Source organism: Corylus avellana, chromosome ca3, assembly GCF_901000735.1.
Source record: "Corylus avellana chromosome ca3, CavTom2PMs-1.0".
In the NCBI taxonomy this organism is placed as follows: Eukaryota; Viridiplantae; Streptophyta; class Magnoliopsida; order Fagales; family Betulaceae; genus Corylus; species Corylus avellana.
In genome coordinates this window covers 38613309-38638618 of record NC_081543.1, presented here as the reverse complement: position 1 = coordinate 38638618, position 25310 = coordinate 38613309, and the positions used below count along the sequence as shown (strand labels likewise).

Below are 25310 nucleotides of genomic sequence, written 5' to 3'. Positions count from 1 at the left end.
AGCTTTTGATTATAATTTTTCAGAACTGTATACTCTATAATGTAAGAGCTTTATGCTCATAAAATTTCATAAATAGAAGTTCCATATTTTTCCAAAAAAAAAAATGGCATACAAGTCTCGATGCGCTCTATCTAATTTCACCAAAATATATTTTTATTTTATTATTATTGATTTATAACTATCAATTTTTTCATACTTATCTTACACAAGGTGCTACATTGACTTGGGGGTGGTTGCATCACTCTTGAACCATCAGGGTGGTCGTGAGTCGTGACCACTCCCAAAAGCCATTGAGAGTGCTCGTGACTACCCCATGAGCTATTGCGGGTGGTACAACCAGTCTCATAGAAGAGTGGAATCATGGATAGTTTGGGGTAGAGAGACGGTTATAATTTTTTTTAACGAAAATTTGAGGATTTCATTGATTAAAGATCACAAGTATAAAGCTCTTACAGAGTCTTACAGAGGAGAACAAAAAGCTCTTACAGAACAAAGCATAAAGCTCTGCAAAATCATAACCACATGCTATAAAGTTACAAAGTTACGGATATAAACAAAAATTTTTACAATCAAATGTTATCTATGACTTTAATGTTCCGTTTCTGACTTGTCAATTCAATTAATTAATAACTAATATGATAAATGCTATTTAAACAGCCACGTAAATTAAAAAAAAAAAAAAAAAAGTTATAATAAAAACTATAATATTCTGAACATTTACTTATAGGAATATGTCATTTACGCTTATGTAAAATAGTAGCATTTGTCTTTTCCTTAAGTTTTACTCAATGTCTTTCCGACCAAAATAGCAGCAAATATCCAAAACATAAAGACTTTACCTCTCACAACTATTATAAAAAGAAATCGTAACAATGACTTTTAAATATCATTGAGCATTACATGAAGGCCCATGCCATGCACGTCTAAAATAAAATGTACTAACCTTTTTTTTTTTTTTTTTTTAAAGCAATACAAGGGTATAATGGAAGAGAATAAAAAAAGGGAAAATCACAGTTTATCCTTCTATAGTTGATAGCGTTTTTCAATTAGAGTACAAAAGTTTCAATTTTTGCAATCCACCTCCCAAAGTTTCAAATTTTTGCAATTTGACCAATTGTATCCAAAACTTCCCATATTGTCCATAATTTTTATTATTTTTTATTTTTTATAAAAAATTTTAAAAAAAATTCGGGGCCAATATGGGAATTTCGGGATAATATTGGTCGAATTGAAAAAATTTGAAACTTTGTGAGGGCGGATTGCAAAAATTGAAACTTTGATGTTCGAATTAAAAAATGCTGTCAACTATGGGGGGGGGGTAAACTGTAATTTTCTCATAAAAAAATAAAAAAGATAGTGATGCAGCTTAGTGGAATCTAAAGCCTACTAATATATGGAAACCGCCCAAATAAATGGTCTGACCCAATAGATTTTTAGTATACAATCTAAGAAGTGGTTAGCTTAAAATGACAATTTATTAGGTAGTCCAATACTCCAAAGGATTGGCTGCCTTAAGAAAAAAAAAAGTCCGTTGAGGATAAGAGAACTTGTGAGCCAAAGTAAGAAGGATAACATCGCTAATAATTGGACTAAAGCTACCGAAAAAGGCAACACCGCAATGTTTAACGAGAGAGATGTTTGGGGGCCGAGGCTTAGTGAATGTCGCATTTGTTGTTATTGTTTTTTTTTTTATATATATATATGTCCACACATAGGAAGGGGGAAGAAAATTTGAATTAATGACATCCGATTTATAAGGCGTGGTTCCAGCCAATTAAGCTATTCCTTGAGAACGTCATATTTGGATATGAAGTAAGTAAAAAGGGGCATGACTATGAAGATCTAGATGAGAATGTGGAGGAGGCTATGGATCTTAGACACTTTTCTAATATAAGATTGTTTTCCAAGTTAGGTTGCATATCTTTCAAAATAAAATAATTAAAGTTTAAAAAAAAAAAAAAAAAAAAAAAAACAGATGTGAAAGTGCGAATACACAAAATCTGTCGGTGACTAAAAGGAGATTTATTCCCATAATAATTACTAAACCACACACACATTCTTTATGATAAGATTATATATATATATATATATATATATATATATATATATGATGCTGTGTCATTTAAAAATTGTATATGACGCTACAATATATTCATCATGAAATATTATATACATAGTTAAATACAACAAAAATAAAACCTTGATTATAAAATAATTCATTTCCGTTTCACTTAAAATTGAGAGGACCGTATTCTCAAATTTTTTTGAATGAGTATATCCTCTTTATTTTATGGTTTTGATTTTATTTTATTATATCCAATAGAGTACATGATGCTATCTGCCACGTGTCCATTAACCCTTAAAATTTTAATAAATGTTTATTTAAAGATATATGAATATTGTCACATCAACAACGTTGTATGAAAGTAGAATAAAGTTTAAGTATGTAGCATTACTCTAAAATAAAATGGTTCCGCTCGACTTTGCTTAATATGTTGAGGATCCTATTCCGCATTTTCCACCGTTGGATTTAAATAATGGGAAATTACATGTGGGTACCACCTCCGACATTGACCATCATTAGCCTCATGCTCATAATTATAATCAAATCTAATTATGTTAATCATATATTCAGCCCACATGATCTACCATGCCACGTTCCCATATTACCTTTTCTTGAAATGACTTAAGTCACCCTCCATCCTTCAACCAACGTAACGGAATAAGAGGGGTAATTCGGGTATAAAGACAAAACCGGAAGAAAAAAAATAGAAAATAAAAGTTTCTGGAGGATTAATTCTATTTCTAGGGTTAGGGTTTCGATGACTTTGTTTTTTTTTCTTCTTCCAAATTGGGGGGATTCTTTGGGTTTTTAGACTTTTAGTTATAAAGCTCTCAGCTTTGGGTTTTCAGTGTGAGACTCGCACAAGCTTTTTTGGTTTTCTTGGGATTCGTGTGGGTGGTGATTTGCTGTGTGATCTTTCTCTGGGCTTTAACGCCCTGAGGGCCGTTGAAATCCATGATCATCAGCGTTCCATGGACCCGTCTCCAGCGCCAACCACTCCTCCAGTTGAAGAAGATGAGTGGGGTAACACATTTTTTTTAAAAAATTTTGTCAGTGATCCATTGTTTGGTTGCTGAGAAGGTGTAGGAAAATGAAAGGAAAGTCGGAATTTTTTTCGGGTTTTCCCCATTGGACATAATTGTTTATATCCTACTGTGTCATGCTTTATGAATAGTATTCGATTTGGTATCTTTGATTTCACTATGCATGACGTTTTCATTGTATTGGCATTGCCATTGAAGTTGTGATTTGGATTTTAGTTTGTGGGTTTTGTTACTTTTTTACTGGAGGCTTTCTGATTTGGTATTGCATGAAGATTATGAACTGGGAACTTTTTATTTGATGTGATCTCTGAGTTTTAGATTCCATTGTGCTCAAGTTTGTCATTTTGACCTTATCACTGCTGAATTGGTATCATTCACCATTATTTTTCTGGTTGTGGGCATTAATTTTTATACATTTCAATTTGCAAAAGAGTTTTGCTTCAACAAACGAAATGTAGATAAGTCGAAATATTTAATTGTAAAATTAAGACTTAATATTGTTTGTAGTAGCCGTATGGGCACATATCTCATGTACCAATATAATTCTTACTTAACCAATAAAAAAAAATCTGATATATTGATATAGCTGGATCAAGGAACTTAGATACAAATCTGAAAACAGAGTTCAGTTTTATCTGAATTTACTAAGAAAATGGTTTGGTTCAAATTTTGTTTTCTTTCAATATTTCCATCACATAATATAGATTGAGAATTGTGGCTTACTAATTATCTATATACACTTCTGAAGTAATTACGTTTATTTAATGGGAATATCTGCAAAATGTTAAATGACTTAATTAACATGGGCAAACATAGGTAGTTTAGGTTATAGTTGTCAGTTTGAGGGGAACATCATAAATACAAGGTTTGATTGCCAAAACCTTTTACAGTGTGCTTTTTGCTTTTTGGTTGTGATGTGGCATAAGGGGCGAAAGTAGTTTTGAGTGATTTGTGTAATGCTACATACTATACCCCCATCCCACTACTATCTCACTATACTTACGTGGCATTGTCAATCTACCATTGGATTTTTTTTTCTTTTCCTTTTAACAAGGTATGATCTAAGGGGTGATTGACAATGTGACGTCAGCATAATGAGATAGTAGTAGGATGTGGGGTGTAGTAAGCAGCAAAAAAAGAAAAAAGCTACCCTAAAAAGCGTTATCAAACGAGCCATGTTTCTTGCATAGATGCATACTCTAGGCCATGATTGCCAATATATTTTGCATTATGTAGAATCATCTGTCAATATGTGATTGTTCTCGATGCATATTCCTAAGAGTGAAGCATATATGATGGTAATGGCAATCAGGAGGCAGCTAGGGAGGGAGGTTGACAGAGTTCTGACCTTGTGGTATCCCTGGTAGTTTGTGTTTCACGGATGGATTTGGTAGTTCAAATTACTTAGTGTAACAGTGAAGTAGATATGATGGTAATGGTAATAAGCAAGCAGCTGTTTTTAAAATTTTCTGTGACCTGTTTATCTGTGACCCATCACCATTAATTATACCAGCTTCTTTGTTGTCATCTGTGTTAACTTCTATAAATTTTTTTTTGAGGTGTTTCTGATATACTGACATGGATATTTGGCTTTTATTGCATTAGACACCGATGGGTTTGTGATCCCAAGCCTGGAAATAGGGGACCCTGATCAACATAGGCATGATGTTTCAGAAGTAGAAGCCTCAAAACCTCCTTCTCCAAAGGTTAGCTGCAAGCATCCTAAACTCTAAAAATGAGGAAAGATTGCAGAAAAGTGAGTTAATTGCACTTGTGCAGGCCAAAAAAGAAGAGAACATCTACCTAGGGCCGCACGGGGCGCCCCCGTCACAGTCAAAGCAGCAGGAGCTGAATTCTGCTGGTCGTAAGCAGAAGTTCAAACAGAAATTGAAGGAAGCAGATCGGAGGACCAGTGGGACAGGTCGGGAGAATAAGTTAGAAAGTCTGCGAGAACTTGTGGGTGGTGGCAAATCAACTGCCAACGTGAAGGGCTCTTCCAGGGATTGGCTAGACCCACATTGCCATGAGTCTCAGTTTGAGAAGCGGAATCCCCAGTGAGTGGACTATCTGATGGCTTCTCCAACTTGGCAGAAGGCTATTTTGAGCTTCCTCTTTTCAGTCTCTGAAGACTAAACTTATTAATGTTATGCATTCTGACAATAAATTTTCAACTGGGCCTTTGATTGCTCAGTTGCTACAGATGATTTTAGTTACAGTTGGTTGTTTGCCTCTGATTTTGAACTTCACCTAGTTATGTATCAATGCTGAAGATTGCTTATGTCGTGCCCGGATTGAGTAATGGTGAATACATGTTTTAGCATATACACAAAACCGTGCGTAAGTTGCAAGCAGATCCAACAATCTTTGAAGGGAAGGAGAAGTTGGTAACATGGCTGACAATTTTTTATATGATCCACGAATTTGATATGAATTTAACACAAAATTAGCGAATTAATGTTGAAAAGTCTGATTCGTTTAATTAAGTAGCTCCGGTTTAGGTTGACTTATATAGTCTTATATCTGTCTCGACATGACTTAAACTTTGACACTCGACAATTAGGGTTGCAAATTTTTTATGACCTGCAAATTCATCATGATTTAAACATAAAATTAGTAAATTAAAGTTGAGAGGTTTGATGTATTTAATTAAATTGGTTAAATTAAAGTAACTTATATAGTTTTAAATCTATACATTGACATGCTCTAAACCCAATCGTTGAAGTCAAAGCTTTACAGCTAAATGACGGGATGCGGTTAGTTATAATAATATTCTCAATAGTTCAATCCTCTTTGGCTAATTGCTTTAACGACAATCGTGGGAACTGGGGGCTCATATGTTCATTTAAGGATGCAAAGCAATACTTATATCACGTCCTTTAAAGATGTAAATGATGAAAAAAATAGGAGCTTGAAACCACAATGCAACTGCGCTGCGCAATTGCATATCCAACCGTTCTAGGCACATCAACAGGCAGAGTTTAGTTGCCAAGAGGGCTTCACGGTTCACAATGGCTCTTAGCTTTATCCCTCCAGTGAACCCCTTTTTTTTTTTTTCTCTCGACAAAATACTCTTAATCATTCATGTGAATTTGAGCCAAAAATACATTGAATGACCCAAAAATTATATATAACTGGTATCATTGCAGTTGACTCATTACTCTTGACAAAATGATTTTAATCATCCTTGTATAGTTCTATACACTTATCCTAACAGAAAGAAATGTGTCTAATCCTGCTCTAGTATTACTGGTCCAGCAAGTTGTCACCCTAAAAAATTCAGATGACATCTCTGATGGCCAAGAGAGATAAACACTCATGCTTTCACTTTCACCATCAACCTTAAATATGAATAATTTGACTCTTCGCACTAGATTTCACACTGGTTGACGTGTCGTGTTTTAAGTAACTTCTCATGTAAGTTACTTAAAAGAATAAAAGTGTTAGCCACTTAAAACACAACACAACAACCAATATGAAAATCTAGTACAAAGTACCATTACTCCCTTAAATATAGAACTTTGATGGAGAAATACAACTGCATAGGGCTGCTGGGCCGGTCAAACTTTGGATCGAAGTGATGAGAAACATCAAAGTCAAAACTTTAGGTTACACTAACTCATTTGATGCCCAAAAACTCTAATCCTGTTGCCTTGGGTGTCAATCCATTCTGAGACAGATACTCATCATTGTAAAACTTGCTCAGATGCCTCATCCCACTGTCACAAAGAATAGTTACAATAGTGTGACCAGGGCCGATGGACTGTGCCACTCTGACAGCTCCAACACAATTCATAGCCGATGAACTTCCAAGAAAGAGCCCGTCATTCTTCAAAAGAAACCTGATAAAAGTTCAAGCAGGCATGGCAAAAATTCACAAAGATTAGTTTGTTTTGTAGCCAAATGAACGGGTGAAAAAAGGGTTCTTTTATGTTCCATCATCTGACAAATATCAAATTGAAATTCTGAAAGAAAAATTAGAGCACAGTACAGTAGGATCTGCAAAGCAACACCCCGTGGTAGAATTGGCACAGTTTTGTTCTCATTAGTTTGATTTTGAGCTCTCAGCAAAGCATATCACTGACCTAGACATTTCAACAGCCTCCATGTCTGTGCCTCTAAAAGCCCCATCAAGTTTTGCCATTAAGAAATTCTGTGTCAACCTGTTGATTCCAATTCCTTCTGTTATTGTGTCAAACGGATTCTTTAATCTGCGACCTTCAGCCTCCTCTCTAGTGTACATCACCCCTCTTGTTACCTTATTGAACAAACCAGAACCAGGAGGATCTACCAGGAAGGACTTGATGTTTGGAACTTTTTCCTGTTGAATATATGTAATAAGGGATTTATTGAATAATTTAATACAATACCAATGACAAAATTAATTGAGGGGAAAATAAATTGACCTGGAGAAACTTGGAAACACCAGCCACAGTCCCTCCTGTGCCTGCAGCTGCTACAAATGCGTCCAAATTACCGCCAGTCTGTTCCAAAATCTCAGGCCCGGTACCCTCATAGTGTGCTCGGAAGTTTGCAAGATTTTCAAACTGATCAGCAAAGAAGCCACCTCTACTATTATTCAATAAAGCTGAACTTTGTTTCTCTTCATCGGATGTGTAACCATTGATTTGCTTTACGGGTTTGCCATCCATTTGGTCAGATTTTCTATGCTTTGATGCCACCTCATTTGCTTCCAGTGCTCTTCTCCGTGCAATATTGACATAGTGGTCTCTGTGTGTAATTGACACGGGTCTTACCCTTTCAACAGTAGCTCCAAGGGCTTCAAGTATTTGAGACTGAGATATATTTGCAAAACAGAAACAAAATTAAGTATGTTGCAGTTCATCAAAGAGCGGCAAAAGAATGCTACATAATACAAAAGTGGTTAAGCAGGTAGTCATTGATATCCTACAACTTTTCTGCACCAGGCTAACATTTTTAATAAAATCTAAAAATGCTTCACTGTTCAGACACCTACAACCCACTGGATTGCTACCTTTGAAAACATATGTGGATAACTGACTACTATAATATGTCAAGAGAAGAATAGAAGACAATTCTTTCTTAATCTTTCTTGCAGCACAATTATAACCAACTAAATTGCCTATGTTGCAGATATTCTTGCGCAAGATGCTAAGAGAACGAAACAATTTTAACATGTTGAACTGGAAGCAAGGCATGATCATCATTGTTCAAGGAAGATTATTTATTTCAAATATACCTATATATGCAGTGCTGCTATCAAATGGCCTACGATGCAGATATTCCCACACAAGTCAATAAAATAGATGAAATCTTGAACGTTGTAGCAGCAATAAGAGAACGTAACTGGTCAAGGAACTCTGCTCATTGAAGATACATTCTATATATACCTTCTCGATAGCAGCATCATCAGGGATAACCACATGGCATTTGCATCCATAGGCAGGAGCAACTGTAGCAAGGCTGATGGCAGTGCTGCCAGCGCTCCCCTCAGTAACAACTCCACCTTGAGCTAGCTCCCCAGATTCCAAAGCCTGCATAGAGCCACAAATTGGAAGGCATAATAAAATAAAACCAACACTAATGATCAACAAACACAACATCTTAGGCTAAAAGCCATATTTTTATCTCACAATGTTGAAGTGACAGTTCCAACCAACCCTTGGATTGATTAAAAAGAAAAGTCCAAAGGTTTATTGGGACTGTTATATTAACATTGTAGGATAGTTGTAGAATAAAAATGTAGTACAATAATAATAATAATTAATTTCCTTTGGTACTATACAACTAGGCATTGATATCACAAATTGCTCATTACCTACCAGAGCTTTCACTCATATTTAGCATTATTCCATCATTTCACAAAGCACAATACCACTTCAACCAATTAAGATAGCGTAGAAACCAGCACTCAAAAAACAATTTCGAGATTCGTAGTGTTACCAATTCGAGCAAGAGAGTAAGTGAAATAGCTTCTTCTTCAACTTTGGATGCAGGAAAGGAAAAGCAATCTAATTTCTGCCTGGTGGTTTTGTAAAAATAAAGTATTCAGAATATTCTCAACGAAGCTAAATGCTTATATTAAGCCTAGTTGGCTGCATATTCTAGTTTGTTTTCAACTTTCTTTTTCTTTTTCCTATTTTCCCAACATCTAAACAAAGAATCAAAAGTAATAGTAATTTACCTCTTCAATAATTTTCACGGCAACTCTATCTTTCACACTCCCTCCTGGATTCAAAAACTCGCACTTCCCAAGAATCTGAACAACCCCACAAACAAAAGCTAAAGTTTTTCCTTCCTTTAATCTTTGGCACATAAAAATTATATCGAAACGAAAAGTAAACGAGACCAATATAATAAAATAAAATAAAAATAAAAATAATTTTTTTAAAAAAAAAAACCAAAAAATAAATACAAGCGAAAATCAAAGAAAACCCAGATGATAAAATCAAAGGAAAATTGAAAATTCGATAGCTTTATCGCATACTTCGCAACCAGTGGCTTCAGAGAGGCTGTTGATGCGAATCAAGGGGGTGTTGCCAATGGCATCAACAAGCCCATTTCTGGCCTTTTCCTTCTTCTTCTTTGAGAGGCGCAAGATGTTCTTTTTGGAGCTGAGCAAGTGAGAGAGCATGACCATGGAGAAGATGGAGATTGCAGCGGCAACAACAACACCGCCTGTGGTTCTCACGGGTGCCATTGTTTGTTGGAGTTTCGAACCCGAGGCCTCGGACCTAAAAGTTTCAAATTACTACACTTTTTTTAATATTTTTATTTTTAAGCTTACTTTTACTATTATTTATAAATGAATGGTTCAAATTACATTATTTTACTATTTAATTTAAACTATATAAATCATTTAATTTAATAAAATGATTCAAAGTTTAATAAATCTATAATCTTAGAGCATTCTCAGCAGACTCCTTATAAGGAAGTTTGTTCCGTATGTATAGGGAATATGTCCAAAAAATAACAAAAAATATCCCACAGTAGGCTCTCTAAATGAGCCTCAACCATAATGATCGCTACAGTGGAACCCAAAGTTTATGGTTCCACTATTGCAATCATTAAAATTAAAAAAAAAAATTGTTTCTCTCTCTTCTCTACTCTCTCCTCTCATATATATAATATAATTTTAAAAAATAAATATTTTAATGGTATAAAGAATTATTAAATAATTAAAGATATAAGGAAAGCTATTAGGGTGTATTTTGACATAGGGAAGCAAAAAGTAGTTTGAATCCTTAAATGTATAAAAAAAATGACGAAAAAACTGATAAAAATGCTCTTAATCCTGATTTGGTGTTTAAGGTGGTGATTGGTGGCCCTTTATGCAATGCCTTATGCATATTCATGTGTTCACTCTCACTGGTACTAATTTGAAAATTACTATTAGATGAAATAATAAATGAAAGTACACGTATAATTTAATAGTGAATTTTTATTGTTATACCGGTGAATAAGCACTTGAAAGTATTTATAACATTTATATAACACTCATCTTTTATTTCTGAAAAATAGTTAGTTAGACTTTTTAAAGAAAGTTTAGGTTAAACCTTTCTGTGTATATTTATGAAAATGGTTATTGGTTGCTTATCATGTGGCGGATTTCAATTGTTTCGATTAGTTTTCATGAAATAGGCGGTCCTATTATTGGTAACTTATAATATCAACACAATTTTTTTGGACCCTTCATTTAAAATGAAGGGTCCAGATCATGTCAATAATCCTACAAAGAGTTTGCCTAAAAAAAAAAAAAAAACTCTCTTCTAGATCCGGTAAGAAAGCATGTGTCCATTCTTTATAGAATAAATGTTTAAAAATAAAAAATAATAATAATAAAAAAAAAAAAGAGAAGATGAGTCAGAAATGTGCAACACATCTATACAAGTGTGATGAGAACTTTTCAAGATGCTGCATGGGCCAATTGGACGCAGTTTCAAACCAAACAGAGGTGTCAACTTCAACGGTCATTCATTGTGGTTTTAATGTCTATAGACATGTCACTTCAGAAGAAGTATGATATGGAGAGTTCCGGTTAATGCATTTATAAGAGTATGTTTGTCCCTAACATTTGTTCATACAAATAGACAATTTTACCGTTCTAAATATGCTGACAAGATGCTCGAGGATCCGTTTCCGTCACTTTAAGGTAAGATATGCTTAATGTAAACCAATCCACTCTTATTCCTCATAGCATTTGTGATGTTACCTAAAAATCCAGGGAGCACACAAACTTTGGATCTCAGCAAAATGGACCCTTTTCATCTCTTTTTGGTTTAATGCATCCTAAAAGCTTAATCACGGTATTACCGCCGTGCAAGTTCAAACTTTTCTTCAATAAATCAGGTTTATAGTGTAAAGTATTTAACTGAAATAAAAAATAAATTATAAATGTAATACCCATTACCCGAATTTGCATTGAGTGTGTAAATTATAAAAGCATTCATCGTATTAAGTTTTATTAGGTGATTTTATATTTTATAAATGATTATAATGAGTTTTAAATTAACTAGTCATTTTAAAGTGTGTTTTACATGATTGTAGGGTTGCTCGAAAATCCCTTTGCAACTTACGGGATGTCCGTATTTTGTTCCCTTTACAATATAGTGAAGATGGCATAAAACTTAGAATCTCTATTTTAATATCATATTAAATTATTAAGTATTTCAAAATTTTAAATATAATCATTAATTAAATCAATGTTATCAACCCCGAGTCATAAATTTTTTTTTTTAAAAAAAAAAAAAAAAAAGAAAAGAAAAGATTCCAACATTATTCATGAAGGGACACCGACATAAAAATAAATAAATAAATAAAAAATGTAAAGTTCACTTAACTTACTCAAGCTATCACCTCAATAACAATCTACCTCTAAACTATTAATTACGACAATTTACCATCCAAACTATCAAAGTAATGACAATGTACCTCCCAATGCTAGCAAAATAACAAAATTACCCATATATAATTTTCAATAAGACAAAAATACCCTTAAATTTATGAAAAATATTTTTTAATATTTTTATTTTAGTAAGGGTAATTTTGAATTTTTGTAAAATTTGGGGTACATTGTTATTGTTTTGATGATTTGGAGGAGTAAATTGTCGCAAATGATAGTTTAAGGAGTAAATTGTCATTTGATGAATAGTTAAGTGGACTTTACTTTAAAAAAAAATTAAAAAATAAAAAAAAAACAATTTGAAAGGTTTTGGAATATAATCATTCTGAGTTGGAATAACTTTCGGCCTCGAATTACCGCACCATGTTTTGGATCTTATCTTCCCCACAAACTTACAAAAACTTTGGTTAAAGCCAAACGAGCTTCATTTTCAAATTAGCCGACAGTTGCAGTGAAGTGGCCAACGGTATCTGTGCATTATTATTTTTTTTTCTTACAAAATTACCTTAACACCCCCATTTTCTCTTCACCAAAAATGGAGTAAAAATGGTTGATTCACCAGTGAACAAAATTTTTCTTCTAGTTTGTCCAAAAATAATAATAATTCGGTTGGTGATATTTGTCTTTAAAACTTGTAATGGGATTAATAGAGAATGTGTTTCAAAATGCATGTAAAAACTTTTAATCTTTCAACAATTTAGCTTTTAACCCTTAAATCAGCATTTGTAAACAAAATAATAATCGCTGATTTATATCACGAGTAATGGTAGAAGGAAGACCTGTGTTCTTATTGAGTCTAAAGTTGATGTGACTATTAAAATTATCATTTGATCAAAATTTAATAATTATCTATTATAAATCTAATGGTAATTTTAAAAGTTACATCAATTTTATGACACAAAGAGGACATAGGTCTTCCTTATAGCATTATTTAATTTTTCTAGTAAAAATTACAGTTTACCCCATAAAGTTGACAGCGTTTTTCAATTCGAACACCAAAATTTCAATTTTTGCAATTCACCCCCCAAAGTTTCAAATTTTTACAATTTGACCAATTGTATCCAAAATTTTCCATATTGCCCATAATTTTTTATTTTTTTATAAAAAATTAAAAAAAATCGGGGTGGCTCCTTTGACCATTTGTCCCTTTTTGCACCCCCAATTTTTTTTTTTTAATCAAAAATAAAAATTAGGGGCAATATGAGAATTTTGGAATAATATTGGTCGAATTGAAAAAATTAGAACTTTGTGGGGGTGGATTGTAAAAATTGAAACTTTAGTGTTCAAATTGAAAAACACTGTCAACTTTTGGGGGGGGAGTAAACTGTAATTTTTCTATTTTTCTAATTGTATCTCAATCATATAGCATTCTACTAATTAACATTACTTATGTAATCCATAATTTATAAGCACTTCCCTTTAATTGCATCAATTTACAAATATGCTTAACTAAAGCCAAATAACCATTATAGGAGGACAGAAGAATCCTTCCCCAACTATTCACTAGTGATGCTCAGGCATTCAACGGTTCTTGTTTGTCTTATCTCTAAATTTGTTTACAACAGGGAAAGAAAAACAACACAAGATGTGAAGATGGGCAATTTAGTAAAGTTAAATCCACCATAAAACAAGACAAAAAAGTGACCCAAACTCTGCAAAGAAAGAAAAACTTTTCCCCTCAGAGAATCTCTGCGCACACACACACAGAGAGACAGACTAGCCTTCCGAGTTCCGGCTCTTCCCAGTTCCCACAATCCCCCTCTCTCCCTCTCCCTTTACAAAATCCTCCATCATCCAAATTCCAAGGGCGGAAGTCATGGAGATCCCAGAAAAGCTCCTCCACTACAGGTTCCACATCCTCTTCGTCCTCACTCTCTCTCTCATCCTCCTCTTAGTTGTCTTCATACCAAGCTTCCTCACCATCTTGGCCTACTTCTGGCCCCTCTGCCTCTCCACCGCTCTCTTCCTCTTCGCCGTGATCGTCTTCGGCAGGACCTCCGTACCGTCCACCGGCGACTCCAAGACCGGCGAGGGCCTCCTCCACTACGTTGCCGGCCAATCTGACCACCCCGTAGAGTGTTTCAAATCCGAGGAGTAGTAGAGACCATCAAAACCTATGTAATATTTCTAACCCTTTTTTTGTTTTTGTCTTTGTTCTTGTTCTTGTTCTTGTTTCGTGTCTTTTCATTTCGTTTTGTAGTTGACAGAATGTGAACTGTAAATTTAGGGCGAATAATTTTCTCAATGATATTTGGGTCCTTTTTTATTTTTGTCGGGTATTATTTGAGTAATTTTTTCTAATTTACTCTTATTGACCGATCCGATATATATATATATATATATATTTTAAGTGTATTTTAAAACATATCTTAATAGGCTTAGAAAATATGTGAATCTATTTTAGTTTTTGTTTGATGCCGGTAATGTTTGGTCTTTGGGTTGGTCAAGTGAGTCTGTTGAGTGGGTGACACCTCATAGCTACGCCATTCAGAATATGATTGAGCAGTAATAAAAAGGGAAAAAAAATGCCTGTGCACGGATTGGGGTTTACTCTAAGAGGTGAAAAAGGGTGCGGTACATGGATCGAAGTTTACTCAGCAAGGGTGAGTCTAAAGGATCTTACTTTAGAGAAGTTATTTAACATTAAAAAAAAGTTTGGTATAAAAAAAGTGAAAAAAATTTTATTTTATAGTGATTTTCTTTTTAAAATAATAATAAAAAGTAATTGATGTAATATAAAAAATAAAAATATTAAAAAGTTAATTTTTTTAAGGTACTGTATGGAACCATTAATGGCCTTTGTCAAAACGGGCCCATAGTACTCTCTTATAATAATTTAAATGGCTATGTAAAGTTAGGGATGGTATTTGCTTTCGTATCCCGTTAGAATCGTGTTATGTTATGAGTATAAGATTATAAAAATTAATTTTGATATAGGATTCAACCTATTTAATTAAATAGGTTAAATTCTTTAATTTTAATCTTGAATTCATGTTGCGTTCATGGCCGTGTTAAAAATTGTCATTTAAAATTGTAAGTCATAAATATCGTGTGTCAAGGCATTTTATATATATATATATATATATATATATATATATATATTTCAACTTTATTTATTTAATTAAATGTGTCAACCTATTTAACTCTAATAATCTAATGGGTTAATTTCATGTTATAATGCGGATCATGTGAAAAATTACCGACCAACACAGTTATCTGAATCGAATTCTTAACACAGTTTAAGGTGTGCACAGATTCCTGAGAGCTTTTAACCTATTAACAATGACCACTCATTTTGGGCAACATTTTGTGCCATTAAAAAATGACAAAGTTTTTTTCAAATTGGGTCGAAAAAATTTCTTTCAATTTAGTTTATAAAAGTGATATGTGTCTCTTTTTTTAATAACATGTGAGATGCACATAAATTTTTAATATAATTTATTTCAACTTTGTTTTTGCTATTAAAAAAAATATGTTTATCTCACATGTTTAAAGACATATGTTATTTTTATAGACTAAATTAAAAAAAATTCTTTCGACTCAATTTTAAAGAAAACTTTATCCTTAAAAAAATTATGGATGTTAAAATCTAGGCAAGTACCACGTGGCCTACCACCATTGGTGTACCAATTTTTAGGAATTTGAGTGCCCAACAATCGGCTACAAATTATTATTATTATTATTTTAAACACAAATATTAACAAATAATTAAAATATAAAGCGCTCTTATACTATATTAAAATATTGTTTTTCAAAAAACAAAAAATTCAAAACATATTAACAAAATTATCATATAAAAATATATATTCTAATTTTTTTTTTCAAAATCCAATTTAGACGGAAAAAAAAAAAAAAAACCTAGAAAGGTGTACACTCGTACTGTGCCTCCTCTTGAGTGGGTCATGGGTCCCACAATCTTGTGGTTGCTCAATACTTCAAGATGTAGCATGATTGTTTGTTTGTGCGGGGCCACAATCATTCATTTCAAAATTACTTTTTTGGGGGGTGTTTTTATTGGATATGCTGGTCCTTTCACTCACCTGTCAAACTCATTTTTTTTCATAGTATTAAATATATTTTATTTTATTTTTTAATTGCAAAAAATTCAAAATTCATTTTACTTTTATCACCTTAATCCATTCTTATTAATTAAATCAAAATAAAAATAAGGAAAAAAAAAATTCCAAACGCATTTTTCTTCTGGTCTGTCTATGGGTTGATTGCATGTGCACCTAGAAAAAGACATGCCAACAAAGAAAAAGATGCCTTTCAAATCATAATCATTATTTTATCATCACAGTATATATATTCGCATCTAGAAGATTAAGATCCTGTTAATTCAGTTGTTGTATAAATATTGACTTTAATGCCAACAAAGTTTTTTACCAAATTGAGAAAAAAATAATTAATTTTTTCAATCCAACCTATTAAATGTCTTTTAAAACATGCAATTTTTTAAAAGAAAAAAAGTTGTGATTCACACAACACGCGTGCATTAACAATTCATGCACGCTAGACAATTTTTTTTTTTTTTTTTTATATAATATTTTAATATTAAAAAAAAATTGCCCAGTTTTTTACCAAATTGAGAAAAAAATTATTAATTTTTTCAATCCAACCTATTAAATGGACACGTCTTTTAAAACATGCAATTTTTTAAAAGAAAAAAAGTTGTAATTCACACAACCCCGGCGTGCATGAACTGCACGCCGGCGTTGTGTTTATCATTACCGAAAGAAAAATATTAGACTTTCAACTCTTTCACAACTTATTGATAGTGGTCGGAGGGTATCATAATTTTTTTTAGCGACTGACGTGGCTCCAATCATACGTTGACAGTGTCGACAAATTGTAAGAGAATTATAGGTGTAATCTTACTGGCTTACTCTTTTTAAAATATGCATATGCGAACCACATACTCTAAGGATATACATCATTCAGTTGAATATTTTTTTTTAATTTAGTTTAAAAGAAAACTTTGTCCCTTAATGTGCTGAAATTTTGATGGCAAGACACAAATGCTTTGTAGTTGGGCTTGAAGAGTCCTAAAAGAGTTATGAATTCAAAAGAGTCCCTTTCTAGTTATAGTGAGTGGCATGGCAACAATGAAGCAGGATGACGGATTTACCAAATCTAGACCAAAACATGCAATAAAAGCATAAAATGCTCATACAATGCAAAACAAGCATAGAATCCTTCCCAAGAAAAGATCGAATAGAACATGAATGGCATGGGAAATAGACTTGGAAGCCTCTTTTCTTGAGCTAAGCCTAACAACGATTGGAATCTGTAGCAATTTGTTGTTTGTCTGGCCAAATTTGCTAGCAATTTCGGGCATGTAGGTCTCATACAGGCTCTCTTACAATTATTATTTAAATTAATAACAATTTGGATAGCAAATTGTTAGAGATGTCAATCTGCCCAACAGAAGCGTACCTCAACCAAAAAAAGTGATATGACAATACCTTTTCCATCTTCAGATGAATATCCAGAAAGTGCACGTCCTTTGCTCTTCTCTTCAAGATCCTGAAAAGTAAAAAATCTACAAATTGGACAGTATGGGTATGGGGGCCTAATTCATCAGACTGGCAAAAAGTTTATCATCTGTGACATTATGAGCATAAGGAAATGGACAAGAGATGGCTCTCACAACTGATAAACAACAAAACCTCTCTGTGATCATTTGGACTGATCTTTAATCTCCCAAAATCTCAATGATCAAATGATTCTAATATGGTCATCAATTTGTGCCCAAGAAGTACAGGAAGATGCAATTGCAGAAGAATCATCATGTAATGAACTTCATCACTAAACGTCAATTGAATTAAGTATTGGGCTAAAAATTTATTGATTATGTCAAAAACCATGAATATGATATATTAATGCTCAAAAGTTGATATTACAAACTTTACAAGGTATTTCATATCCCTTTTCACATGAATACAAAACAATTACCTTTTCTTGATGGTATGGTCATAAAAACCAATTAGCATTTTGTGATGGTAAGGTCACCTCTCTGCTTGAGATGATTGAGCAAGCATTATATCAGATGCTGACAAAGTTCCCGACTGATCAACATCCAAATCTTCAAACTCTTCCATTATAAGTGAAATATCTTCTTGACTAATCTTCCCCATCTCTTTCAGCTTATATATGATGAACTCGGCAGCGCTATGGAAAAGAAAGGAGTGTGAGAGCTTTAGTAATTGACTAAACATTCTGAACACTGAGATGAAAAAAAAAAACTATGTATTTTTTAGAGAGCTAGTGGAGAAAGCATCAGCAATAAGGAGTCAGAAACAAGACCATTTCAAGAAAGATGTGCTCCAACAATAAACCAGACATGAGATAACTTACTCAACAACCCCATCATCATCAAGATCAGCTGCTTCAAGATCTACATTCGTCATCCTCCGAGTAAGAACCCGCTCGACCAGCGCCCTTTGTCTTTTTTCAGCATTTAGCTCAGCAATGTAGAGAAAAAACTGAGCTAAGGTAATAGTACTTGCCAATATCCAAATCACCGCAAAAGCACGCCCTGCTTTAGTTGAGAAGCTCTTATCTCCATAGCCTAGGGTTGTGATAGTAGCACAAACACAATAAAATGCATCAACAGTGTCTAATTTCTCAACAGTAGTTAGGAAGATTGTCCCAGCTATTATGAGCACCAAAAGAAGGATGAAGACTGTTATACATTTGTATCTCACTCCGTTGGTCTCGATGTCTTTCAGAATGTCAGCAGGGCCAGGTTTTTGACGCATATGCAAGGCTTTAACAAGTAATATTTCCTGCTTCTCTACCAAATAATCTGCTGCTTTGGTCAGGATTAGTCCAACCAGAGCCATTCCCGTGAAAACAAAGGCACAGGCAAGTAGTTTTGTAAGGACACTATCAGGCACTAGGTCTCCATATCCAACAGTGGTCATTGTCACAACACAGAAATACACAGCATCAAGAATTCCATCTGTTTTCGTTCCCTCTACCTGGTTCCTGACAAGGTAGAAGCTTACAGTTCCTACACCTAAGTATACAGCCAAGAATATGGCTACTTTCTTAAAACTTGGGTGTAGTTTCCCAAAAATGGACTCGTAACGTGGAATTGGGCGAATCCCGTTTGTCCCTACAGGAACAAATTCTGCAAGAGGAGCACTTTTACAATGGCGATATCTTCTTTTCAAAGCATCTTTCTTACTTGTCAGAGCTGTAGGATTGACTAATCCTGACAGCAAGGGCTTTTCCACACCATCTTTGGCCATTAAAACGAGTTCAACAAAAGAGGGCCAGTATTTAAGCACCTGTATACTTGCATTTGGGTTCAAACCAGCCATGTTAGCTAAGGTTCATTAACTACTTTAATCAAAAACAGCAAGATCCAGCATCAACGTTTAGCATTTGAAATGTAAAAGCAGTTCACGTACTACTATCAGTGCATTGTTCATAATCAATTTCAGCTAGACAGAATTATTCAGAAAATAAAGTTTCAGCTTTTAAACTAGTTCGATTAATTTCTGCGCATGCTCTACTTCTATTTTTCTATCTTAATCATAACAGCTTTCAAGCTCACATCACAATGGAGTCAGAGATAAAATATACAATAGTGAGAAAGAAGGGCCATCTGGTTAAGAGGGACATAAGGAAAAGAAAAGCTAACTTGGCAAAATGTTTTTTTCCCCCTTCATCCAAATTATGACAAACAGTCAATTCTAATATTTTCCGCTTTCAGGCTCATTTTCAAAATGTTCTGCCCTGAAGTTACAGCGACAATTTTCAGGATTCACACAACAGTTCTTTGAACAATGGTAACTCTAATATAACCTAGGAGTAATACTACTCTTCACACCCATTTCACACCGCCTAATATAATGTGTTTTAAGTGGCTGAAATGAGTGTGAAGAGTAGCATTACTCATAACCAAATGTTTTAAAACCATTGCCGGTTCGATTCAAGAGAAAGAGCAATCCCTTGAAAGATACCAAATCTGTCCATTTAACAATATGGGTTTGATTAAACAAGTAATGATTTATACAGAGCAACTTCCATCGTAGCTAATTCAGAATTTCTATTGTTTAATTGACACAATCATGATCTATAACTTAACTGAAATAATTAACTGGGTCTGAGTCCAAGTGCTTCACATGATTGGATCAAGCTACATCCTCACACTTGACTAAAAAAAGTTCCAGAGTCAGTCAGTAACAGGTTTCTACATATATACAGCATTGAATTCCAGCAATAATCATTCAAACATTTAACCATGAGAAAGAAAAGAAAAAATTCAAACTCAAACCGAGAAAAGAATACCTTAAATGAAGTGACACACACACACACACATTGAAGTAAACCAAGGTTTGAATCGGCTTCCATAAAAAGTAAAACCCAAATGGGTTTCCTTGAAAAGGTGGTGTTAAACTCAGAAGCTTCAGTAATTGGACATCTAACAAGAAAGTTCCAGAGAAAGAGATACAGGGGGGGACTTACCGGAGCGGGATTAACTGTTAAATTTTCAAGCGGTTGTCAAAGAGAAAGTTGAGCACTGAGTAGAAAATTCATTGAAAACTCCCTGGATCATCTGTCTCATTCGCCCACTTCTCAGTTTTGCACTAAATTCATTTTTCCTTTCCAATTACCTCAAAATGATGATGATCTGATCATAAGCTGCACCAGCTGGCTTTAACCAGTAGGCCCGGTTCTGTATAAAGATCTGGTCATACGCTATCTGAATTCCTTTGTATTGGTTTCCTACTAAGTTTGACTTTTTTACTTACTCTTACTTTTGACTTTTCTTTCCTATATTCCTTAACTTTATTTCCTTACAACAACTAAATTTAAGTGGTTATTTTATCCATCACCTAAAAATAAAATATAAATGGTTAATTAGTTAAAACACACCATATTAATTAATGTGATAAATGAGTATGAAGAGTAGTATTATAATCATTACTCTTCCTTTTGATTTTTTTTTTTATTATTCAATGTTACTTAAATGAGTAAAATTGTTTAATAGACTAGTATATGAGTACTATACAACTCTCATACTTTACTTTAAATTCTTTTTTGGAATTAAATCCTTATTTCAAAAGTTGGTCTTCCTTTTCTGATCCAAAGATCCAAAGATCAAAAGATCAAACAGATCGAGACGGTTTGATCTGTTTGATCTTTGCTGGAGATGGTTTGATCTGTTTGGTTGCTTCCTCGCTGTCAACGTTTGTTTGTTTGTTTGTTTGTTTTTTTTTTTTTAAGATTTAATTTTTAAATTAAATTAATAAAAAATTGGATATGTTGACGTGGCAAAACGGTGAGTTTCAACTAATCTAACGGCAGTTAAAAAAATTTGACGATAGGAATTTTATTGGCATTTCGATTGAATCATTGAGTAAATTTTTGAAAAAAAAAAACTTGCGGAGTTTTTTTTTTTTGTTGACTCAGAGACTTATAATATATTTATCTTTTAATTTTTTTTTTTTTCCCTAAATCCTTAAAATTGGTGTTTCTTGGATTTGGCTTGAGTCTAGTTTCAACTAGAATTGAACTCGTTGGGATTGAAACACGTGTCTTTTATATTCTGATATTGGACACGTATCCCAGTTCCAACTAATCCAATTCTAACCGTAACTGAACTAAGCCAAACCAAAATAACTTGGAGCGCAGCCGTATTTATTTCTTTTTACTATGCTTGTTTGGATTTTAGAGTAGTACTCCATCCAACAATTAGCAAATGAGCAGTTCCATGACACAAATAGTCAGCATAATGAATTAGTTAAGCTTTATCGTCTGTTTCAGCTTTGATACATAAAGCATTTTTGATATATGTTTTTTTTACAGGAAAGAGACATCCACATGGTCTGAAAAGACATAGTTTAGCAAATCTATGGATTAAATAGGGAGAAAGTGCTTCTCATTGAGGAACTTGTTTAGCCATAAAGCAAAAATATGACATTGATTTATAACTTATAAGTATAAAGTTGGGGTTACAAATATAAGTAGCACTTACAATACTTTTTAAGTGTAGAAGTCTTCACATTGATAAAGTCACTTGTCTGTTTGAGATGACTGAAGCAATATTATGTCAGGCTGTCTAGGTTTCTGATTGATCAACATCACAATGTTCAAACGTCTCCTTTACAAGTGAAATATCATCTTTGCTAATCTTGCCCATCTCTTGAAGCTTATACAGGATGAACTCAGCAGTCCTATGGAAGGAAAACAACAACAATATAAAGTGTGTATATAAACCTATTGATATGAGCTTTATTTATAGGCAAAAATAATCTTCTCTTAAGGAAACTAGAATTCACAGCAGAGAAAGAGTAAAACTCATAATCATAAGAGAGCTCAGCTCATGTTCAGAGTAAAAGAGACCAACTTACTGTAGAGAATTATCTTGATCAAGATCTGCTGCCTCCACATCTGCTTCTGTCATCTTCCTACTAAGAACCCTCTTGACCAATTCCCAGTGTCTGGATTCAGTGTTTAGCTCAGCAATGTAGACAAAAAACTGAGCCAAGGTAATAGTACTAATGAGTATCCAAAACACAGCAAAAATGCGGCCGCCTTTGGTTTTGAAGCTCTGATCTCCATATCCTAGGGTTGTGATGGTAACACAAGCACAATAAAATGCATCAATAAGGTCCAACTTCTCTACAGTAGCTAGGAATGTTGTCCCAACAAATATGAGCACCAAAAGAAGTATAAAGACCAACAAACACCTGTATCTCACTCCCTTGGTCCTGACCTCTTTTCTGATCTCAGTTGGACCAACATCTAGTTGCATATTTAAAGCATTTACTACTAAATCTTCTTGCTTCTTTATGAGGTAGTCTGCTGCTTTGTTCATGACTACTGCAACCAGAGCCATTCCTGTGAAGGCAAAAGCACAGGCGAGTAGTTTTGTAAGGACACTATCAGGCACAAGGTCTCCATATCCAACAGTTGCCATTGTCACAATACAGAAGTAGAATGTGTCAACAATTGCACTTGTTTTCTTTCCCTTCATCTGGGGCCCCAGGTGGTAGAAACACAAAGTTCCTACTGTCAAGTAGACAACCAAAAATATGGCTACATGCACTAAATTTGGATCTAGTTTCCCAGGTGTTGGAACACTGCCAATTGTCTCCATAGAAACAGAATGAGCAAATGAAGCACTTTTACTTATCCAAGATTTTCTTCTCCTAGGAGCATCTGTCATAGTTGTTTGAGGTGTAGGAGTTACTGAACCTGATTGCAAGGGTTCTTTCAGTTTTGTATTGTTGCAGGCCATTAAAATGATTCAGCAAAAGAGGACCTCTGCAGCATGCAGTTGCATCAGAGATTCTAATTAGCCATGTTAAGCCAATTTGTTTTTACATACTACTTTCAGATTTCATTGAAACTGTTAAATTACCATTTAAGCCATAAAGTTTTAGTGTTTTTTTTTTATTATTATTTTATTTTTTATAAAAAAAATACCATTATTGGTACATGATAGACAATATTCTTATGACAATAAAACTTGAGCATTTGTTTTTTGTGATAGATAAAAAGTTCAGCATCTAAACTATAAACATAATTTCCACCAAACATCAGTTCATGTTCTTTTTCCAGTGTGTTGAAGTAATTATATTAAATTTTTGTTAATATTTTTTCCAAGTTCCAGAGCCGCATTTTATTTCCAGATATCTTAAAAGAATAGTATTCAAATATAAGTATACAAAATAGTTTCTCCTACAATGATTAATAAAGAACAAAAAGGAAGGATTGCAGCAAATTATATCAGTAATAATACATCATTCGAAAAAAATATATATATTTACATTTACTGAAATAAAAAGTAAGTTCAAACCTTTGTACTTGAGTTGAGCAAGGAAGTTGAACACACACACTCACACACAAGGAAAGAGAGACTGAGAGAGAGAGAGAGAGGGAGGCCTAAGAGTGAAGAGAGTAAGGGTAGGAAGAGCATAGAGATACTTCTGTAGGAAGACATTTTATGTAATTCTTGGGGCAAACTGACAAAATTTCCTATAGAATAAAGAAAACAAAAGCAATAGTCCAGATATTTTCCATAGATAAGTAGCTGTAAATTGTGTATCACAAGAAAATCAAATCTAAAAAACATTAAGGGCTGTTTCGTTCATGGAATCTATGGTCATTTCTAGAAATCTCAGTGGTAAACTAAGATTACTGTGTTTGGTTCAAATTTTAGTAAAAATTCAATTGATGCCCATGGGAATCAAATTCCCACATATTCTAATAAGAATTTGATGCCCACCAAAGAAAAGTATTCTTTTTTGAGATTCCTCGCCTGTGGGTTTGAATAGCTCTTGCGATTGCACTTCTTAATAAGAAAAACAAGTTTTCTCCAATATTTTTTCAAAATTTAGGTTCACTGTGTTCTTCATTTCTCTTACGCAAACTGGGAGTGGGAGGTATAACACTTTCCAAAGAGAAAAAAAAATCTGGGAGGAATGTACTTGGAATAATGCTTTGAATTGGTGGTGTTCCCAGGAAAATCATCTTCTAACCAAACACAAACATCGAAACTGTTAAATCAACACTTGTCCCAAAAGCTTAAGTTGATAGGAAGAGATGAATTTAATCTCTCTCACATGTGGACTCAAACTTACTTTTAATTATTTAATAGGTGATGCCCAACCAGTGAAATATTTAGTTGAAATGGAAGGTAAATGATGAAGTCAAGGTTCGAGCTCATAACTTTTAGCTCTGATATCATGTTAAATCACAACTTGTTCCAAAAACTTAAGCTGATAGAAAGAAATGAATGTAATTATTTAATCAACACTTTAAGAGAAACACTTTATACAATTACTGTAACACCTCAGTTTTACATTGAAAAGATGATTAGTCACATAAAGTGGGTGGATTATAGCTCATGGGTGTTGAGTCCCATTAGTTTCTTACTAGATGAGATTGGGTTTATATATGATTCTAGTGAGCTCCAATTGAAATTTAACTAATCGTTTTGAAGTGATAGTGCTGATGGGCCTAGCACTTCTGGATAGTTGTAATTACCTTGGTATCTCATTCCTTGAAATTACTACCTTGGATGTGGTAGCTATCAAACACTGAAATGTAGAGACTCTTATTTAGTATCTTGTTCCTAGAAATCAGAATCTCAGAACTCGAATGCTTGAGAGGATCTCAGATTAGACTACCCCTAAGCAACTTGAGAGTATCAATGCTTAGACACCATTATGGTTGTTAATGGCTACAGCTTTTTCCATGAGAGGCTGGAAATTGCATTGTGGTTGTTAAGGGTCCGCCCGGTGAACTTCAACAGATATTACATGCTCCGTTAATTCTATTAAAAATGTACTCGAGAATT

The 25310-nt window shown here is 33.7% G+C and overlaps 4 protein-coding genes across 10 annotated transcripts; 1 reads left to right on the top strand and 3 right to left on the bottom strand.

Annotated features, from left to right (window-relative positions):
* Positions 1-2822: 2822 nt before the first annotated feature.
* LOC132174939 (uncharacterized) lies at positions 2823-5386 on the top strand. Its single transcript, XM_059586699.1, has 3 exons — positions 2823-3088; positions 4714-4814; positions 4888-5386. The coding sequence occupies exons 1-3, from the start codon at positions 3037-3039 to the stop codon at positions 5164-5166; spliced, it is 432 nt and encodes a 143-aa protein (XP_059442682.1). The 5' UTR covers positions 2823-3036; the 3' UTR covers positions 5167-5386.
* Positions 5387-6644: 1258 nt separating this feature from the next.
* LOC132174758 (cysteine synthase 2) lies at positions 6645-9830 on the bottom strand. 3 transcript variants are annotated; one of them, XM_059586424.1, is made up of 6 exons: positions 9575-9830; positions 9272-9346; positions 8478-8621; positions 7512-7901; positions 7191-7426; positions 6645-6947 (listed from the first exon to the last, which is right to left on the bottom strand). In XM_059586424.1, exons 1-6 carry the CDS (start codon positions 9785-9787, stop codon positions 6725-6727), a joined length of 1281 nt encoding a protein of 426 aa, XP_059442407.1. In that variant the 5' UTR covers positions 9788-9830; the 3' UTR covers positions 6645-6724. The 3 variants fall into 3 exon arrangements, 2 of the variants coding, with proteins under 2 accessions (XP_059442407.1, XP_059442408.1); XR_009439370.1 differs by having other exon boundaries at positions 6861-6947; positions 7097-7426; XM_059586425.1 differs by lacking the exon at positions 9272-9346.
* A 7290-nt stretch (positions 9831-17120) lies between these two features.
* On the bottom strand, positions 17121-20669 carry LOC132176351 (two-pore potassium channel 1-like). Of its 5 annotated transcripts, XR_009439511.1 has the most exons (5): positions 20468-20669; positions 20088-20156; positions 18347-19284; positions 17945-18160; positions 17121-17515 (listed from the first exon to the last, which is right to left on the bottom strand). XR_009439511.1 is itself a non-coding variant. In XM_059588531.1 (4 exons), exons 3-4 carry the CDS (start codon positions 19243-19245, stop codon positions 17998-18000), a joined length of 1062 nt encoding a protein of 353 aa, XP_059444514.1. In that variant the 5' UTR covers positions 19246-19284; positions 20088-20156; positions 20468-20669; the 3' UTR covers positions 17809-17997. The 5 variants fall into 5 exon arrangements, 4 of the variants coding, with proteins under 4 accessions (XP_059444514.1, XP_059444516.1, XP_059444517.1 ...); XM_059588531.1 differs by lacking the exon at positions 17121-17515 and having other exon boundaries at positions 17809-18160; XM_059588533.1 differs by lacking the exon at positions 17121-17515 and having other exon boundaries at positions 17809-18160; positions 18347-19287; positions 20090-20156.
* A 1255-nt stretch (positions 20670-21924) lies between these two features.
* LOC132176361 (two-pore potassium channel 1-like) lies at positions 21925-23898 on the bottom strand. The gene is made up of 3 exons (XM_059588544.1): positions 23808-23898; positions 22357-23272; positions 21925-22179 (listed from the first exon to the last, which is right to left on the bottom strand). The coding sequence occupies exons 2-3, from the start codon at positions 23244-23246 to the stop codon at positions 22065-22067; spliced, it is 1005 nt and encodes a 334-aa protein (XP_059444527.1). The 5' UTR covers positions 23247-23272; positions 23808-23898; the 3' UTR covers positions 21925-22064.
* Positions 23899-25310: the final 1412 nt, after the last annotated feature.

Excerpts from the sequence above, each read along its gene's own strand:
- LOC132176361 (XM_059588544.1), bottom strand. The coding sequence starts at position 23,246 with ATGGCCTGCAACAATACAAAACTGAAAGAACCCTTGCAATCAGGTTCA. Across the intron at positions 22,180-22,356 it reads GATCAAGATAATTCTCTACA|GACTGCTGAGTTCATCCTGT; the intron begins GTAAGTTGGTCT and ends TTCCTTCCATAG.
- LOC132174758 (XM_059586424.1), bottom strand. The coding sequence starts at position 9,787 with ATGGCACCCGTGAGAACCACAGGCGGTGTTGTTGTTGCCGCTGCAATC. Across the intron at positions 7,427-7,511 it reads GTGTTTCCAAGTTTCTCCAG|GAAAAAGTTCCAAACATCAA; the intron begins GTCAATTTATTT and ends TATATTCAACAG. Across the intron at positions 6,948-7,190 it reads GAGGCTGTTGAAATGTCTAG|GTTTCTTTTGAAGAATGACG; the intron begins GTCAGTGATATG and ends AACTTTTATCAG.
- LOC132176351 (XM_059588531.1), bottom strand. The coding sequence starts at position 19,245 with ATGGCCAAAGATGGTGTGGAAAAGCCCTTGCTGTCAGGATTAGTCAAT. Across the intron at positions 18,161-18,346 it reads GATGATGATGGGGTTGTTGA|CGCTGCCGAGTTCATCATAT; the intron begins GTAAGTTATCTC and ends TCTTTTCCATAG.
- LOC132174939 (XM_059586699.1), top strand. The coding sequence starts at position 3,037 with ATGGACCCGTCTCCAGCGCCAACCACTCCTCCAGTTGAAGAAGATGAG. Across the intron at positions 3,089-4,713 it reads AGTTGAAGAAGATGAGTGGG|ACACCGATGGGTTTGTGATC; the intron begins GTAACACATTTT and ends TTATTGCATTAG. Across the intron at positions 4,815-4,887 it reads CAAAACCTCCTTCTCCAAAG|GCCAAAAAAGAAGAGAACAT; the intron begins GTTAGCTGCAAG and ends GCACTTGTGCAG.